Source organism: Phocoena phocoena, chromosome 11 (genome assembly GCF_963924675.1).
Source record: "Phocoena phocoena chromosome 11, mPhoPho1.1, whole genome shotgun sequence".
Taxonomy (NCBI): domain Eukaryota; kingdom Metazoa; phylum Chordata; class Mammalia; order Artiodactyla; family Phocoenidae; genus Phocoena; species Phocoena phocoena.
In genome coordinates, this window is record NC_089229.1 from 39338122 (window position 1) to 39357294 (window position 19173).

Below are 19173 nucleotides of genomic sequence, written 5' to 3' on the forward strand. Positions count from 1 at the left end.
TAATGAAATAAGACAGAAGATTTGTGAGAAGTCAGGAGCAAGTGAAAGTTCAGAGGTTAGGAAAACATTAGAATAAAAGCTAGAATATTCAGTTTATATCAGAGCCACGCAGAAAACACTTTAACATTTTATGTCAAGTCATTCTAGGTTCAGATAATTATAAACAGGGGCTCCTTCCATATGCACATCCCAGGGAGATTGTGAAATTTGTGCAGGATGTGGAACAACTTTTCATTGTGTGAAACTGTCTGACACGTTGGAAGATGTGTAGGTTCCCGGGCCCAGGGCCTCTAAATGCCAGTAGCTGCCCCTCATGCTCATTTATCAGCACAATAAAAACGGCCCAATGAATATTCATAATATCCTATAAGGGGCAGTGCCAACTCGAAATTTTAAGAACCAAACTGACTTTCTGCCCTAGGATTAAGTTTTTCATGGTAACTCAATACACACACACATTGAATTCACATTGTATTTACATATACACGTATGCATTTCCTACATTTTGAATCAGGTAAACTTGAAAAATGATATAAATAAACGAAACCATTTACTGAGTGTAAGCATGAATCATTACATTGTGCTGTGAACTGCAACCCTTATGTCTAAGTGTCCTTGTTCCAAGTAGATTCCTTCAGCATTGCACTGATGAAGTAACTCAATATTGCAAAGCACTTGCTCTGAAAATAACACTCACCAGCACTGGCTTTTTTCTCATAGATATTTCAATTTAGTAGAGGTTAACGATGAAAAATTTCACTTAACATTTTAGCCAGTGCTTTTCTGAAGTGTGAGAAGTACAGAGTCAACAGAGGAGAGCAGAAGCTGAGTCAGTGGATGATATTTGAGGAGTTCATCTATACAATGCAACAGAATCTAACTCTTAGTACTTAGGTAGTAATGGATTATTTATTCACATGACAATCTGTTAGAGTGAGTCCAATAAAAGAAATGCAGAAGCATAAAGTGAATAAACACTTGCCTTTCAAGCCAAGGAGAAACTCTGAATTAGTACTAAACTTGTATTCCAAGTATTCACTTAGTAAAACAAATAACAAGAGATGAACATCAAATACCAACCGGTATCTCTGAACAGGCACATAGAGCCCTAAGAGTTTCAAGTCAGTGGAGATAAGCAACAGTGGAGGTGATTTGCAGTCTTTGTGATATTTTGTGAAGGCAAAAAAAAACTGCAAAAATGTTCCTGACACGGCCCTGCACCTACAACCTGCACCATGTGTGCCTTACTAGGCTCAGCTCTCTTATCTGTAAAATGGGGAGAATAATTATTCACACCTAGTAGAGATTTTACAGGGCAGAATGGAGGCTGATTTCACAGAATGCACAGCCCACGCTAAGTGCTCAATGAACACTGGCAATCGCTACAATGATTATTGTTCTCCACATGCTATGTATTACTGTATGTTCCTAAGGGTTCTCTTCCTACGTTTCTTGAAATTATCTTCTTGAATTAACATTGTGTTCTTGACACTAACACATGGCAGTAGCATTATATTCATTCTGCAGCCCCATGAGGGAAAACAAAGTTACTAGACTGCATTTTTCCTCATGGATGAATATTTGCTTATGCCATATTTAACCAATTATATCACTACTGGTTGTTGAGTTTCACTGGTTATTGCTGTGAGGGATAACATTGATATATCTACCACTTGTTGAGGCCACTGCCTTCAAACTGTGTTCCATACAGCCAGGTGTCTTTGTAGCTGCTAATAAACCTTGGGAGGGTGAGTGAGGAAGATGCGTTTACTCACCAAGGCAGCTCTGACTTGCTGTACATAGGTTTCCGTATAATATTTTATTTGAACAAAGGGATCCTTGGCTAAAATGTTTGAAAACTATTGCTTTCTAGATCATAGTTTCTCCAAGCATGGCACAAGAAGCACAGTATTTGGTGTAATGTTAATATTTGTAATATGGTAATACCTATAGTATAGTTTCTAGCACGGTGGCAGATACTTTCAAATTGGGCACTGGGGATACGAATGTGTGTAAGAAATTGGCCCTGCCTCTGAAGAGTTTACATTTCAGTGAGAAAGACAGATATAACCAAACAAAACAAGGTAACCAAGACAAAGATTTTAATGAAGAGCTTTGAAGGCTGGAGGATGACTCAAACAATTCTGCTTTGGGAAATGAGGCAACTTCTCATCTAAATGGTAACGTCTGAACTGGTTGAGTGATTTAAAAAAAAAAAAAAGAACGTGTCAGGGTTAATTGGGTAAGGGAATCCAGGAAGAGAGAAAAGCAAAGTGCTGGCTGTTTTGAGAGGTTTTTTAGGAGGAGATTTCACAGGACTTAAATGAATGCGGGTATGGAATTGGAGGTGCAATAGATGAGGGAGACAAGGATAATAGTGAGATTTCCTATCTGAATAGCCAGGGGAACGAGATGGTCCAGGGAAAGCATGGAGAATAAGATTGCAACAGGATTAAAAATGGAACCCTGGAAACCATGACATCTACCACTTCAGGGAAGGAAAGATAATGAAAAGGGAGGACCAGTCAATGAAAGAGAATAAGGAGGGAAGGAAGCAAGAGGAGGAAATGAGAGTAGACTCCTGGAAATCAAGATTTTTCAGATGATGACCGCTGGTCATAATGACGACACAGAAATACCTGACCAAATGAAGGTTGACAATCACCCTCATAATTGTGCAAAAGGAAGTACCTGGTGACCCTTTTAATAGTACTTGACAATGCAGATCAGAGCAGAAGAAGCTGAGTTGTTAATGGAAGTTGAAGAAATAGATGTCAGGATCTAGGTTATGGTTTCCAATCAGTTTGATGTAGATACGAAGGAGGAAGTGAGAATGGTGGGCGATGGAGGAGGTAAAGGAAGAAGAAAATCTTAGAGCATGAAAGAAGGAAACTGACATTTCTGAATCACCTACGATGCATAGAATTTCACTAGGCACTTGCAAATATGTGGACTTTTTTGAGCATACCTGTAGGCTAAAAGGAATGAGGGAGTAAGAAAATGAAATTACAAAGGAAAAAAAGAAAATTAGACGTGATGGGAAGAGGAAACACCAAGAAGGAATCTGTCTTTCCTAGAACAGGCATCCTTGGAACGTGTTTAAAGAAGGCAATGCTTGAATATTTGGCTGCAAAGTTTCTGGAATTTTCTCAATTTGGGTGTCTGACCTGAATAGAGGGCTTTTCTGAAAGAGAAATACACTTGTTAAAAATGACAACTAGACTCTAATAATAGCTAACACTTATAGGATGCTTACTCTGTGCCAGACACTCTAAGCACTTCCTATGCATTGATGCCTTTACCCAACTACCCGATGATGGAGATATTATTTTTAACCCCCATTTTATACCAGCAGAAACTGAAGCGCAGAAAGATGAAATAACTCCCAAGAGTTAGGGAGTTAGGATGCTAACAGAGCTGGGATGTAGCAGAGCTAAGATTTGAACACATGCAGTCTGTAACCAAAGCTTGTGTTTTTAATCCCTGTTTAAACTGTCTATCCAATAGTATTTCTGCGCAAATCACATAACTACCCTTAGCCCACTTGCTCTTATTCTAGACTCAAAGTCAAGTTCCGGCTATTTGGTTTTCTGCTGTGCTTCAGGAAAGTTGCACTTTACTTCAAGAAGCTCATGAATATCAAAACCTTAATCACAGCTATTTGGATGACACAAGTTCATGCTTTACAAACCAACCACGGCCCTAGTCATATTAAAATCAAAGTTGCAAAATAAAGAAACATTCTGAAAAACCTTGTCTGCTTCATTTAGATAACAGTGTGCAGAACGAACTGAAAGATAAAAATGCTCAGCATTTACCATTTCCTTTTCCTTTTTTTATTTGAAACCCCTGTGGTGTTGTGGATGATATCATCAGGCAATTTGGTTTGAATATGCTCCGTGCTGGACTCTGCAGATTACCCAACTAATGACATGCACACTCCTTGCCATTGTGACACCTCTCTTTTCACAAGTGGGAATTTCAAGTGACAGACTAAAGCTGTTTGCTATCAATTTTGCAAAAAAAACACATCTGCCAGAGAGCCAAGATTTAGTTCAGAGACGGAAATCAATTAATATTCTAATTTGTTACCTGTCATTAGCATCACCGTATTATGCCAAGTCAAAAGTGATAACCGTTATATAACATACGCTCCTAAAGGAATTTGATTTAGGGATCTGTTTCATTTCTGTTGAGTGTTGCTCTCTGTGTATAAATCCCAGTAGAAATTTCAATTACACGGGCAGTAAAAATTGTGATGGATTAAAATGAAAGTGTAAAATATGCCGTTACAATATTTATCATAAGCCTGCATGGCTGTATTTAGTTTTCCTAAACTTATTTACCAAACCGTTTAAAAATTTTAGGTATCTCAGTTGTTTCTTCCCATTAAATCAAGGAGAGAGCCAGCAACATAATATTTCTAGAGGTGTTACCTAGATCCTCTGACATTCTATTATTTTAGGTTGCTGGTCAAAAGCAGATCTCCATGGAGGAAGGCTGACTTCCTGGTCTAATTCTCAGTGCCCAAGAAAGAAACACAGGAATGGGATAGTGGCTTGGGAAGAAGGAAAGAAATAAGATTAGCCAAGGGAAAGAAAAAAAAGAAGGGAGAGTTGCATAGATATTTTTTCCCAGCTGATTCTTTTCCTGCTGATACACAGGGAGGAAAGTATAAAGTAATAGCTGGCACTAAGTGGAGAAGGCTAAATGATGGAGTTATGACTATAAATATGGAAACAACTTGTTTTCTCAATGTGAATGACACAGTCAAGCATTGAAATGATGCTTTCTTTGGTGTTAGAAACTAAATTAAAAAAATTTATTGTAGTTGATTTGCAATGTTGTGTTAATTTCTGCTGTACAGCAAAGTGATTCAGTTATACATATTTATACATTCTTTTTCATATTCCTTTCCATTATGGTTTATCACAGGGTATTGAATATAGTTCCCTATGCCATACAGTAGGACGTTGTTGTTTAAATTTTTTCGTATGCTTTAAATTTTCAGCATCTTAAGGCCTGAAAATCTAAGAGTGGGTGGTTCAGGATATAAGTTAAATCAACATTGATTCATTCATTAATTCACTCAACAAATAGATATCGAGTGCCCCGTATATATTAAGGATCACCAGGGATGAAACTATGCATAGAACAGACCCAACTTCTTGCACTCATAGAGGTTACATTATTTTGGAGAGAGCCAGAGCAACTGAACAACAGATAATAAAATACATAGCATTTCAGATGGTGCTAAGTAATACAGTGAGAAATAAAGCAAGGGAGAGCAAGGGAGAGGACAGGAAATGCTGGCAAAGATTGGGTGGGGTAAACGGGTTAGAGTTTTAAATAGCATGGTTGGGGAAGTCCTGATTAAGAAGATGCTATTGGGTGAAGGCCTAAAGGAGATGAGAGAATGGGTGTGTGGATACACGGGGAACATTAAATCTCACTGCCATTGCTTCCCATATTGTTTACTCTTCCAGAGAAGGAAATGGTGTTGAAGACAAGGCAGAATACGCGTTTGATTTGGTGGTGTTCTTTTCTATCTCTGCTTCCCTCTAACACATTTCTTTTAGAGCAAGCATTTCGATAAAATATTCAAGTGTGAGTTTGCCCCCATGACAGATGCATTTGGCTTTTGCCCTGTAGTTATGACTTCAAAGTCATATCAGAAGATACCCAAATCAGTCCATCAGCTCAGCAGCAGAGCAAGGAAGAGGACCTGAGAGCCTGTGTTTTCCATCCTAGGGAATCGCTCTACTGGACCATCTCCATCTTCCCTAGGTTATGGAGCTTCATGCTGGGAATGGAAATTACTGACAACTGAGCTAAGAGTGTCTCTCAGATGCACTTGGATTTGTTAAGGGTGGACAAACAGATGAACAAGTTGTTAATTCCTGGGAGGATAAGAAATTGATTCCCTGTAGTTTTCATTTAGTTTCTCAATGTCCTTATAGGATAACTCTTATAACTCTGGTAAATCTCTCATCTAGATGATCGCAACAGCCTGCTTTATCTTCTGTCCTTGCCCCTCTAAGCACATTTTCAACACAACAGCAAGAGTGATTTTTAAGAAAAACCTATGTCAGATCATGGGATACCTCTGCTCAGAATGTTGCGAAGCCATTTTATTTCACTCGGAGTAAAACCCAGCTTCCTTGGAACAATTCACTAGGCTCCATATAACAGGGCCTCAGGTTTGTCTTCTGCCATTCTCTACCTTGTGTTATTCTACCGAAGGCACGCTGAGCTCCTTGCCATTCCAGACAGATTCTTGCCTAAGGGCCTTTGTATAACACAGGCTTTAGAACTTTCTTCCCTACTTCCTCCAGGTTTCCTTACAAAGGAAATCAGCTCAGATAATCCTAAAAAATAATAACCTTTTATCCTCTACCCCCTTCCCTTTCCCACTTACTCTCCTTCTGTTTCCTTATATTATTCACCATTTCATGATGTACCATAAACATTTGCCTCCTTACTGATTATTTCTTTTCCCCCACTAGAATAAAAGCTTTGTGAGGGCCAAAACTTACTTCCCCAGAACCTAGAGAAGTGTCTAGCGCATAGTAAATGTTCATCTCGGAAGAAAAAAGACAAACCTGTAGTTTATGATTTAAATTAAATGGCGCTGGTTGGACTTAGTGCTATACCCACACAAATAAACTTAGGTCCAGGTTATTGTTTCTTTCCCAATGACAACAAAGAAAATGTTAAAAAGTGTGCAAAAGCTTTTGAAATATTAACAGATGAGTGAAAGAAAACCAAACTTGTAATAATGGGAAAGTACATTTTAGCTATTGCTTAGGAATAATCTTTACAATGGAATGATTTCATCAATACAAATCTAAAATACACAACACATAAAACGTTAACATTCTCTGGAGAAAGAGACATTGAAGAAGATTAAAAAAAGAGCCCACCTACGTTCAACACAAGATAGTTTTTTTTATAAATTGGATTTTCATTTATTAAGTATATTTAAATCCTTAAGAAGAATATTCCATTTCCAAGAATATTCCATTTTATTTTTGGAATACTACCATTCCAATAATAAAAAAATCAAATGTACGCTTAGGTTAAGAGGAATTCTTTTCCTCCCAATGGGTACGTTGATTTTCAACCATTTATTTTTACTCAAGTAACAATCTACAATACTCACATGGAATTTTATGCAACTCATTCATAAACTTTTCCTTCAGCTTAGAAAAGCCATCCTCCTTTCCTTCCCCGGGACTGGCTGGCTCTGTGGCATTATTTGGTAGAACAGTCGCAGCAGTGGTGATTGGCGGGGCTGCCAGGGCCTCATGGTGACTCTCGCTCACCATTTTAGGTTCAGGTGAAACTGTGAGGGGAAGGAAGCAAAAAAAAGAACAATTCAAAATGGTTTAACTGACCCCACATCAGATCTATTCTAGAGATGAGAAAACATCAGAGGGCACATCTGCTCTCTGGGTAAATAGCCTGTCATTAGCATATTACTTTATGTTGGTTCATGAAATATTTATGCAACCACAGAGAAGGTTCTTCCCCAGAAGGTAAGACCAGACATAGTTATTGAAAGCATTTTCTCCTAACAGTAAAATGAAACTGTCAAATCTATTAGTTATACAGGCAATTACTTGCTATATAGATTTAACTTTTTAACCCATATCCTACTGAAATGTCCATGAAACAATTGCTGACAACATACATGCTCTATACTCTAAATGTTTTGCGTTTCCGAAAAGGAGAGACCAAATATTTATATTGGAAGTGTTGATAAATTATAAAAGGTAGCACATTCAAAATGTTAGTAAATTTTAAAATGGGTGTAAAGAATACTATTGTAACACTGATACTCTAAGATTCCTGAATGTTATACAGAAATTAGTTCTTGAATCTCATTTATTGATAGCATGCTTTCTGCCCAGTTATTTTTTTTTGACATTTACTGTAGATAATACTATGATCAATAATTCACTTGTCTTGCTGGGTGAATTTTTTTTTTTTTAATTCTTTATTGGAGCATAATTGCTTTACAATGGTGTGTTAGTTTCTGCTTTATAACAAAGTGAATCAGTTATACATATACATATGTTCCCATATCTCTTCCCTCTTGTGCCTCCCTCCCTCCCACCCTCCCTATCCCACCTCTCCAGGTGGTCACAAAGCACCAAGCTGATCTCCCTGTGCTACGCGGCTGCTTCCCACTAGCTATCTATTTTACATTTGGTAGTGTATATGTGTCCATGCCACTCTCTCACTTTGTCCCAGCTTACGCTGAATTTTTGAAGCCACTGTAAATGTGGCATGATTGACTATATAGACTAAGGTGCTGATGATAAAACATGACTTTAATTACTTCAGTTTATTTAGTTTGATTATATTATTGAATTATATAATTAATAATATAAATTGTTAAATTTATTCAATTATTTAAAATGTTATCTTCAAAATATTAAAAAAAATGAATCCTTAAGGTAGTCAGTGAAAAAATCTTAGCCTTGAATACAGAAAACAGTTCTAGTTTTCTTCACTAGCTAAATGAAGTTTGACAAGGCATTAAACTTCTTAATTGATACATCTTTTGAAACATGAAGACTCAAAACCTGCCCTGCCTAGATTTTTCTTAGTACCTGTGAAGTGCTGTATAAACGTAAGGGAGGTCTTCTAAAGGGGTACAAATGAAGTCATATTCTCCAATCTAAACGTATTCTGGACTTAAATACTTTTACTGTGTGATGTAAGTTTTCAGACTGTGCTGGTGAGAGTGGACATGATTTGGGGCAGAATTAGATAAATACAAATAGGCCTGGGCCTAACTTCACAGTCTCAGCAGGAAAGTTGATGGACCCATAAAGCCCTTCTGAGTTGCAAAGAAATGGAAATAATGAGCAAGCAGATAAAGGATTTTTATAGAATTCAAACCTTCTGTGCATTAATTACGCCTACTTACATATTTAGTGAAAGTAGAATGATCTCAAATGTATGGGATTTATTAAAATCTTAATCAAAATCTAGAGACTTTGGGTCTCCTGAAAGGAGATCAGGGATGAGGCTGTGATACATAGATAATCAAATTTTATAATAGATTAGTTCTCTTTTCAAAGCCTTGAATTTTTCAATAGTAGCCACTAATACAATCCTAAGGGGTAGAATGAGACAGATAGGGGTTCAGGGCTTCTCTGTTCTTGAGTTTCTTCATTTGTAAAAGGAGAGTAATCATACCAACTATGTAAGGTTTTAATCCATGCAAAGAATTTAGCACAACGTCTGGCATGCAAGTTTGTTCCTTCTATTGATTAATCAATCGATTGATTGATCTATCCCTCCCTAATAGCATTTGGCAGCTCAGACTGTGAAAACATTTTATTTTTTCTAACTCAGGGTCACTTTCCAGAAGCTTTCCCTGATTTTCTGATTCTGTTTAGCGTTGGCTCTTGTCTCCCTGCAAAAATCTGGAGTACTGTTCGCACAACCTAGGTGAAGCTATCGATATTGATGATGCCTTCACTCATATTTCATGTGACTTAGCAAGACTACAGTTACACACTCACAAACACATACATATGCATAAAATATCTGTGTGTATTAAAAAATGAATTTGTTCCTCTGCTATGAGAATCACCAGATGTGATTATCATTACTTATCTCCACAGGATAGTTGAGGAATTATGGTTTGCTGTGGGATTTAAAGGAAACGATCGTGCTAAATAGAATAGCTAAATACAACAGTGTCATCCTTAAATTAAAGGTATATTGTCTGTTTCAGCTCAATTTCCGTCATGTTCTGGAAGTGGGATATCATTGCTGGGATGAGCCTGGTGTTCGGCTGCTCCCTCCAACTGGCTACACAGTTGTTTGTAGCTTTTGTGCCGGAGATGTTTGGGTCCTTTCTCTTGGATCGTGAAATATTTTCAAATTTTCCAAGTTTATTTTGGCATATATATAAAACATTTGTATATATAAGTTGAATGATCTAAAAGGCTTTGGGAAAAATAAGGCTTTTATTAAACAGAGTCAACATTCAGAAGAGGCGCTTGAAGCTTACGTAGTATTTGTTGTTGTTGTGAAGGAAGCAAAGAATGTTTCTGTAATTTCCAGAAAGAATCCTCCTCAGACATAAGGTACAGCTTGCAAGGTGTTTTATCAAAAAAGGCAAAATCTATAAACTTGGAACTTACTAGCCAATGATATTATCCCTACCATTTCTGATTGTTTTAAAAATCAAGAAAAGATTATGTAAGAAATATACAGACAGTGCTTCTTTGACTTAATGTATACCACTGTGAAATTAAAGGTCTTTCACAAATTATAAAGAGATAATGGGCAATTAAGGATCTAATATACTGACAAAGAAAGACCAATTGCTGAATTTATTTTCATTCCTTTATATTTTGAGAGATAGTGTTTGTAAATAACAAAACTAAGAACAGTTACATGGCTCTCGAAAATGCATATTTATGGAAATAAGATGCTTATCAAGAAGCATCATTTTGCAGGTGGAAAAACTAGCTAGTTATTCAGTCCTGACTAATGTGATGACTTTATACTCTCTTACGTACTTTAGTGCAGGTGGCATTGTTTGTTTATTTAGTAAAAAAATTTATGTTCTACTCAAGTCTTGATAAAAAACAGCCAACAGTTATTGAGGATCTGCTAAGTGGCTGAGATATATGAAATCATAGAGTTCTCACACCATTCTCATGAGAGAGGTATAATTAGCACCCATTTTACAGGTGAGGAGACTAAGGCATACAGAAGTTATGCAGTTGGTTCAAAGACAGATAGCAGTAATTAGTGGAGTTGAGATTTGAACCTAGGTGTCCTAGCTACTAGTATAAGGGACTTGTACGCTATGAGACTAAAATCTAATAAAATAGTGGGTTTTTTGAAGAAGTTTTGGACTATGACCCTTAGTAAGAAGTACATTGTATTGTGCTCCAGTATACACACTCTCCCCCCTATGTTAAATATGGAACACATTTCACATAAAGAAACTTGCCCTTACTATGTGTGAGATATTCTGATACATTCCATTCTATTCTGTTCTGTTTTAGTAAAAAATTCTAGTTATATTTATTAGTTTCACAAACAACTATTGGTTTGTGACCTACAGTTTGGAAAATCACTATGCTAAGGGACCTGTTAAGATACAATAACATTAAATGAGGCTAAGAAAAACTAAAGATGCCATTTATTAAGAACCTACTATGTGCCAAAATGCTGGCATTGATATTCAAGTATAATATCCTCGATTCTCATTACAACCCTGAAAAGTAACTTATCATATTTTACAGGGAAAGAAAATGGTTGTGGAGAGGTTAAGCGATTTGTTCTACACAGATTTAGCCTGATCCAAAGTTCCTTCCACTAGTCTATTCCAGTAATAACATTTAAGTATTATGAAACAATTAAATCAGCACTGGAAAGGTATTTATGATTTTCTTTTGAATTGGTTTAGCAGTAAATAGAAAATACAAGTCATCTTACTAATAGGAAAGAGACTGCCTAATTTTGAGGTATAGTCATTGAGTTTGTTAAAATGGAATTTAACATCTTGAATATGCCAAGAGAAATATTATTGAATAGAAAAATAAATTCCCGCCTAGAAGAAGGTTGGGTACAAATTCTAAAAGAAATTTGAACCAAGCAATTCTAAAAGAAAGAAATGCAAATCCCTCCTACCAAAAAAAAAAAAAAAAATGTGTTTAATTTAACAAATAGTCAAAAAACTGAAAGTTAATATATATTAATTGTAAATGAGGATAAATATAGATGTGAAGGTGAGGATACAAAAAACTTGGCAATGGGTAAAGACCATAGTTTTGAAAAATACTTTATCGAGGCCAAAGTAAGAGAACATGTTAAAAGCTGTAGAAGCACTCATTCTTTTCCTAGGAATTCACAGTAAAGAATTCATTTAATATAAGGATGTTTGTAGTAACTTATTTATAGTATTAGAAGACCAGAAACTACCTAACAGAGAGACTTAAATTGTGGTAATCCATAAAATAATGTTATTAGAATTATTTTAAAGATAAATATTTACAAACCTGGAAATACATTAGAGAATTAGATGAAAATGCAAATTATGAGACATTATATAAAGTATGTCCAATTTCTCTAGATAAGATCTTTTGTATAAAAGAGGTTGGAAAGATACACTTAAAAATGTCAACCTTGTGATAGGATACTCTGTTTTTTTCCCATATGTTTATATTGTCAGTATATTATAAACCTGAATTATTTAAAATTACACAGAAGAAAAGCCTTTAAAACAGTTTTGCTCTTGAGAAAACTATACCTTCCAGAAAGAGATTTCTTAATACCAGATTAAAAAAAAAAACCAAACTTTACGATGTAATGTAAAAAGCTAAACTGCAAGAAAGAAGGATTCAGCTGCATATCTAGCAAATATAATATGCAAAATGGCCACTGATTAAAATAGAATGTAGAAGAAATTTTAAGGTATCATAAAAGTTAATACATTTGTGGTATAAAATGAGGAAAATCAGGATTTTTTGTTGCCATGACAACTTCCCTCTGTCCCTTACATTTATTCTACTTAGGAGGACTTTAATTATGTCTATCTCTAGGTCCATAAATTGATATGGATTTCTTGGATTTTACAGGGAGATAGTCTATCATACTGCATACACATAATGATTTTTGTTGAAAGAACTATTTCCATCTCTATTTAAGCATTGTACTTTATCATAATAGCATGCAAAATTAAAGAGCAAACAGGAGAAGAAGGTCAAAGAAATATTGAAGAATATATTATTACTAAGAAAAAGTCTTTGAATGCAGGAATGCCCCAAACTGAAAGTAATTCTTGCAGAAATTATTACAGAGTCCAGGAGATATCACAGAATGTGTTATAAAGTATTTTTGAGATGAAGGGCAGAATGTAGTCATTTTATTCCATCAGAATTTCCCTTGACCTTCTGTAAGTGTAGGTGAAAACCCTAAGAAGATGCCCTGTGCATCCTTCCCTCCCTTTCAGGAATGAGGCCCTCAGTCTCAGGGCCCTCTGACAGGTCACAGCTTAGGAGTCTCTCCTAAAGAATCACCCTTGGTTAAAGGGAACTGCTTTGTCCAAGGTTAAACCCACTTCCCCAGGGACAGCCCACATGCAATGACTAGGATGCTGGTGTAAAGGCACGTCCCCCTGCCTTAATTTGGTTAATCTCTGAAGACCCCTGTAGGAGCAGCTGAAGGTTGTGGTAACTGCATCTTGCCTAAACCTTGCTTTCTCCACTCCCTTACGTGAAAAGCATTCCCCAGTAAGCTACCTCTGACTTAGAGCAGCTTCCCTGGGAATCCCACCTATGATACCCACTCTGAAAGATTTTGGGGGAAAAAAAAAAAAAACCACTGTCAAAAGTTTCATTTAAATTCTTTCCAAACCCAAGGATCCTTAGGCAGTTAGTGAACTCTAGCAGCATGATCAGAAATCCTCTATGAGTTTGCAAATGTTGCAATGTCAGGCTTGAGGTGTAGCGTCTCTTTGGTTTAAGATAGTTTCTCTTGCTGGAAGTAGGAGGACAGCCAGAGATTGTATGGTCCCTGTCATGGCAGGAGGAAGCTGACTTCTGGTGTTAGTCCCAGTAAAATGGAGAGAGATGAAAGGTTGTTTATCAGACCTTGGAGCAAATGGAAGCATAGCACGCAGCCTACCTTTATGAAACCATAAAACATACAGGCTCCTGAGCCCTTTATCTGCAATCTATTGATTCAAAATAGATCTAGGTACCTCCAGATTTTACCCCTTTATCTCATCACAAAAGTCTCCTAAAGAGGTACAGCGAGAATTCTGCTTAAGAGTATGGTTCTCAGCCAGTATCTCTCATAGATGCCTTTGCAAATCAAATACAAATGGGCCTGCTTAGCTTTACTTTGCAAAAAGAATCAACATTCCTCCCCAGTCCTACAAATATCACAGTACAAACCCTGAAGAGGTGTAGAGGTTATTATGCTGAAGGTGTCTTTGGAAAAATGTGAGGAGGGAGGAGTACTGAACACTCACCAGCTGCATCTCCTAAGAATCCCTTAGGAGATACTGAATGACTGGGGTATGGTTGATATACAAAAACTGTACATATTTAATGTGTACAACTTGATGAGCTTGGAAATAAGTAAACGCCCATGGAAACCATCACCATGGTCTCCCATTCCTGGCCCCACAGAAGGTGCTGTTATGTGTTCTCTGTCCCTTCTTCCAAGCCTGTCTCTCTGCAGCCTCCTACAGCTATGTTGGTTTTCCTTCTCCTATCTTTCTGCCCCCACCCCCGCCCCCGTCTCTCCTCTCCGATCGACACCCTCCTGCTCTCCTTAGTTTTGTCTTTTCTTTCTTTCTTAGTTTCTTTACTTCCTCCGAAGGGGAGAACCATACTTATTTACTGCTATGTCTTACTTATCCTGTACTGGGTACTTGATGCATGTTATGTGTGTCTCCTGAGTGCTGCGCCTTGTGTGGAGTCAGTGAAAAGGAGAGTAAGATGCCAATTCACACCACTGAGACAGCCCCTGAGTTTCTCCTGGCTGCCTTTTCCTGCCATTATGGAAACTCAAACAGACCCCAGGATGGCATCTCTTGACACCAATAGTGGTAAATTACAACTCACAGTTACCTTCCTGACATAGTTAGATAACTGGAAACAGTACTCTGATCGCCAGGGAGCAGGTGGCAAAGCGTGTATAAGGAGTAAACTGTAGGACCAGGAATTAGGAAATCTGGGTCCAAAAGGAGTAAGCAGAGAGGGGTACACATGTTAGGGGCTCCAAAGAGCAGAATAGCAACATTTGTATTAAAAACCAGAGGTCAGACTTTTAAATGGTCAGCTACTCCTACTAGACTTCGGAATTGACTACCAACTTCTGGTTTTCATATTTTCAGTGTGAATTATTTCCTATCTTTATCTTATACAATTTAGTTTTCCAGGTTGTCCAGTGTTTACCCCCGTCCATTCCTGTCTCCCCAAGACAAGCAAAAGCAGTTCCTCAAGATTTCTCTTCCTTAAAGGTGGAAGGACACTGGCAATAATAAGAATTCAGTTATTTTCCTGTCTTACTCTAATTTTCATTGTTTAAAAAAATAATAATGTACTTTGGCAAAAGTGTCATTATTACTAGGGCTTATTTCCAAGCTGGTCCAATTTGTTCAAAATCTTTGTATCTATTAAAATTTTTTTTCAACTGTTTTTTCTTTTTTTCTGAGGAGAGATCTGACTGTGGATCCTGTAGATGGTGGTGGGAGATGTACTTAAGATGTGAATGCCCATCCATAGCCCCTTTCCACTGAAATTGTCCTGCTTACAGACTCTAATGATGGAAAAGAGTCCATGTAGATTGCATGATCGCCCCCCAAGAGCCATGGGCACAGCAGATTTAAGGAGGTATGAGTATCTGATTCAAGGGCACCTCACTTAGATGCTGGCCTGAGGCCACTGACACTGTTTAGCATGAAAAGGTGAGTGAGGCCAATAAGATTCTCTCCTTCAGGAATTGAAGCTATGAAATACCCTAAAGAAACTGAAGCATAGAGAAGAGAAGAAACATGCTCATTGTCACAGAGTTAATAAGTGGGGGGACCAGGGCTCCAAATGCAGCTGATCCCAGGGCTCAAATCTGTGACCACCATGGCAGCCGCATCCCTCTGGCTGTCCTGCTTCCTTTGGCTCGGTTTTCAGTTCTGAGTTTCAGTACGTAGTATCTTGCAATACTAATATTGATAGTAATCTGAGTATCTGTACCTTGTAATCAAGAAAGCACGATTAGAAGTAAAACCTGTGTGGGTTCACTAGGCTTAGTTGTTCCTGGAATATCTGAATTTATAGCCGGAGGTGGTGAATTCTGTTACTAAGTCTGCTCTGCATTCATAACTGGGTATGTGTGTGAAGTGAAAGAACTGATGATGTAGAGTGATGTGGGACCCCTATTGTGTAGGTTTAGAAAAATGCCATGGTGACTCAATGATAGTGGAGAGATTAAAACATTCAATGCTGAATACACGTTTTTTCCACATTACATTTTCCCCCATGTTTTTACACCTCTGAGATGAGGATTTATTTGTCTTATAATACATGGCATCTCACTATCACTGTCAGCCAGGCCTGTGTACACTCAACTGTCTTCTTATTCCTATTGATATCCCAGTAACAAATCATTTAAAGGTCATTTGAGGAAGGGATCTGAATCCTGGCTGTGTCTGAAGCTTTCTACTGTAAGCTTATACGCTGAAAACTAGCAGAATGGGAGTCAAAGAGCTTGGAAGATTTTAGAAGCACTAATGGAACAATATTTAAAGAGATGCTTTATCGAACACTATTGCTGGCACAAAGGAAAATGGTCTGTAAGAAAAGATGGGCATCATCAACTATGAATTGAGGACAGATTTAGAAATCTTTGCAAGTTATTAACCCATCTCTTTTATTTTCCTCGTTTGTATGCACAAAAATGACACAAAATAAAATCTAAGTCAATGACCTTTCAATAAGTACAAAATAAAAATTCAAGTAGGAAACCATTTTTGGACATAGTTTAATTTGCAGCATTTTTTTCTTAGTGGTATATAAAATCATGCTGCATCCTGTAATTAGTGGTTTCTTAGAGTACACGAAATAGAGATTTCCTAAAGAATGAAGAGAAAGCATGAGCATTGTTTACAAATAATGTATTATAAAGTAATAGACTGTATAAAATTTTAAACAAACTGAGTTTCTCACTCCCAGAAGATCAATCACCGCAATTATATTCCGCAATTATAGTCAACATAAATTTCAGAAGAACTAAAGTAAAAATGAGTCCCTGAGCCAAATGAAAACTATATTCATTGCTAGATTATTTCCCCCCTTAGACCTATAATATAGAGAATAAAAGAATGGAAACAAAACATATCCAAGTCAAGACTCAAGTACTGAAATACTGTGATAATGATACAGAAAAACAAGAGTTCTTAGACAAATTGAAAATTTCCCACCTATAATAGGGAAGGAAATCTTGGAAACTGGGATATCAGAGATGTTTCTAAAAGCATTTAATAATAAATTCACAAATTTAACATTGTTTTTCTAGTAATCCATTTATTGTACACCCATTTCTCTACTAATGCAGTTTCAAAAACTGTAATTTATTTTCAAAGCACCACTCAATATTGGAGAAATTTTATAGCTTTAAAGGGCCTCCCAAGATTTTGGTAAGAATGGCAGGGTCATGATCAAGAAAAGATTGCAAAAGAGCTTTTTCAGATGCATTAGAAAGACTTCAAGTGCATTTTGTAGCATTTTTAAAATGATACAGTGTCAAAGTCTCCCTTTTTTATTTTTTGATAAAAATGGTAGATACGAAAACCTAGAGATGGAATGGAAATCTTACATGGATCAGTTTAGCATAGTTTTCATCAACGATGTCATTGTGTACGATATTAATTGAAGTTACTTCTTCTGTACAGTTTTGTTCTTTTGTACAGTAAGATAAAACTAGATGCTTTTGGCAGTTTTGGAAGTGGTACAGGTTAGCTGGATCAAGCAAATTGACTGTCAAAATGTTTTCTATAGCAGCAACAGAATAATCATTTGGAATTCCCATTCTCCATTGCTTTGCTGAAACCCAGCTCTGAACTCTTGCTGTTTCTGAGCTACAGGCACTTGAGAGAAAATTAAGCTTGCGACTCAAAGTCCTCTTTTATCAAACGGTGTGCAAACTGTCGTTGTTTTGTCACACAGGGAAGCAAAACTTTAAAATCAGTCTATACACTGTTCAGATTGTGGGAAATATGATGGAAATTTCTGCAATCTCCAGTTAAAAACAGTAAATGAATAAAATAAGAGCTTGAAACGTAGAAGCTCATTTAATGTTCACAAAATAAACCCACGAGTCAGGCAGTACTATCTGTCTATCATAGATAAGGAAACTTACCAAAGGTTGTACAGCTAGTAAGTGTTGAAGAGAGGATTTGAATTGAAACAAGCTGGCTCCAGGGCCTGTGGAATTCTGCCTCGTTAATAAATGAATAAATACAGATGGTTAAAATCCAATGTGATATATGCTCTAGTAGAAATGATTATGAAAGACTGAACTGAGAGAACACACCAGGTAGAAAACCACCAGGATTTAAATGTCTGAGTATAGTTGGGCCTGAAGGCTGTTTACACGCTAAATATGTCAGATATGAACTATAAAAAGTGATTTGGCTTATTCTTCCTGAATTCCACCTTCTGTTGTGTGCTAATGAACTAATTTGGGGACAGGAGACTTGAATGAACAAGACATACAATTTACAAAAAAATAATAATATTGTAGGTCAGTTGCTTACCTAACAGCTATTCCTTCCTTCTGATTTCAGATAAGCCATATTTTTAGATATGCATTTTTAGATAAGCAACTACTACTCCTTATCCCCCATTCATGGGTACATTTTATTAGTCTATATGTCAGTCCTGGTAATTCCATACTTCTTCCCAATGGTTGGTTTGAGCAATGCCATGTGATCCAGTTTGGGCCTGTTGTGGTATAAGAGGAAGTCTGCCGGCTGATGTCTGGGAAAGTTTTTCTAACTCTTGAAAATACATACACAGGAAGTGATTGATTTCTCTTCTGCTGGTTGGTGTTATATTTGTGTGTGGCAGCTAGAACTGCCTGTAACTGTGTTGTGATCATGAGAGAACTGTTCAGTGAAGGAGAGGCTGATGTTTTACGGATAAAGGAGCTGAAAGTTGGGAGTAATCATGACCCTGAAGACGGTTTGAGTTGCTGTACTGTTTAACCGTACGACCACCATGCCTGGGAACTTCTTGCAATGGGAGATAAGTGTTTCTTACGGTTTAATCCATTTTGTGTTGCATTTGGTGTTGCCTGCAGTCAAAAGCTGGCATACACAAATACTTTATAAGATGATCTCCACAATAACAAAAATAAAATTTTTTCTATCGGCTTATTTTCTATTATGCTATGTCTAGCATAGTAGTAGAAAAGGGTATTGGCTGCTTGCTAATACCCTTTACCTGTGTGTGCATTTGACCTCTAGTTTTTTTTTTTTTTTTCGCGGTACGCGGGCCTCTCACTGTTGTGGCCTCTCCCGTTGTGGAGCACAGGCTCCGGACGCGCAGGCTCAGCGGCCACGGCTCACGGGCCCAGCCGCTCCGTGGCATGTGGGATCCTCCCGGACCGGGGCACGAACCCGTGTCC

General features: G+C 37.2%; 1 protein-coding gene across 2 annotated transcripts in view; it reads right to left on the minus strand.

The window, feature by feature from the left end:
• The window catches only part of SYT1 (synaptotagmin 1), a 546324-nt gene that overhangs the window by 189126 nt on the left and 338025 nt on the right, over positions 1-19173 (minus strand). The window contains exon 3 of one of the 2 annotated variants that reach the window (XM_065886932.1): positions 7163-7345. In XM_065886932.1, coding sequence (XP_065743004.1) covers positions 7163-7328 — 166 coding nt within the window. In that variant the 5' untranslated portion in view covers positions 7329-7345. Of the gene's footprint in view, positions 1-7162; positions 7346-19173 lie in introns of those variants that run through there. The other variant, XM_065886933.1, reaches the window with a different exon arrangement.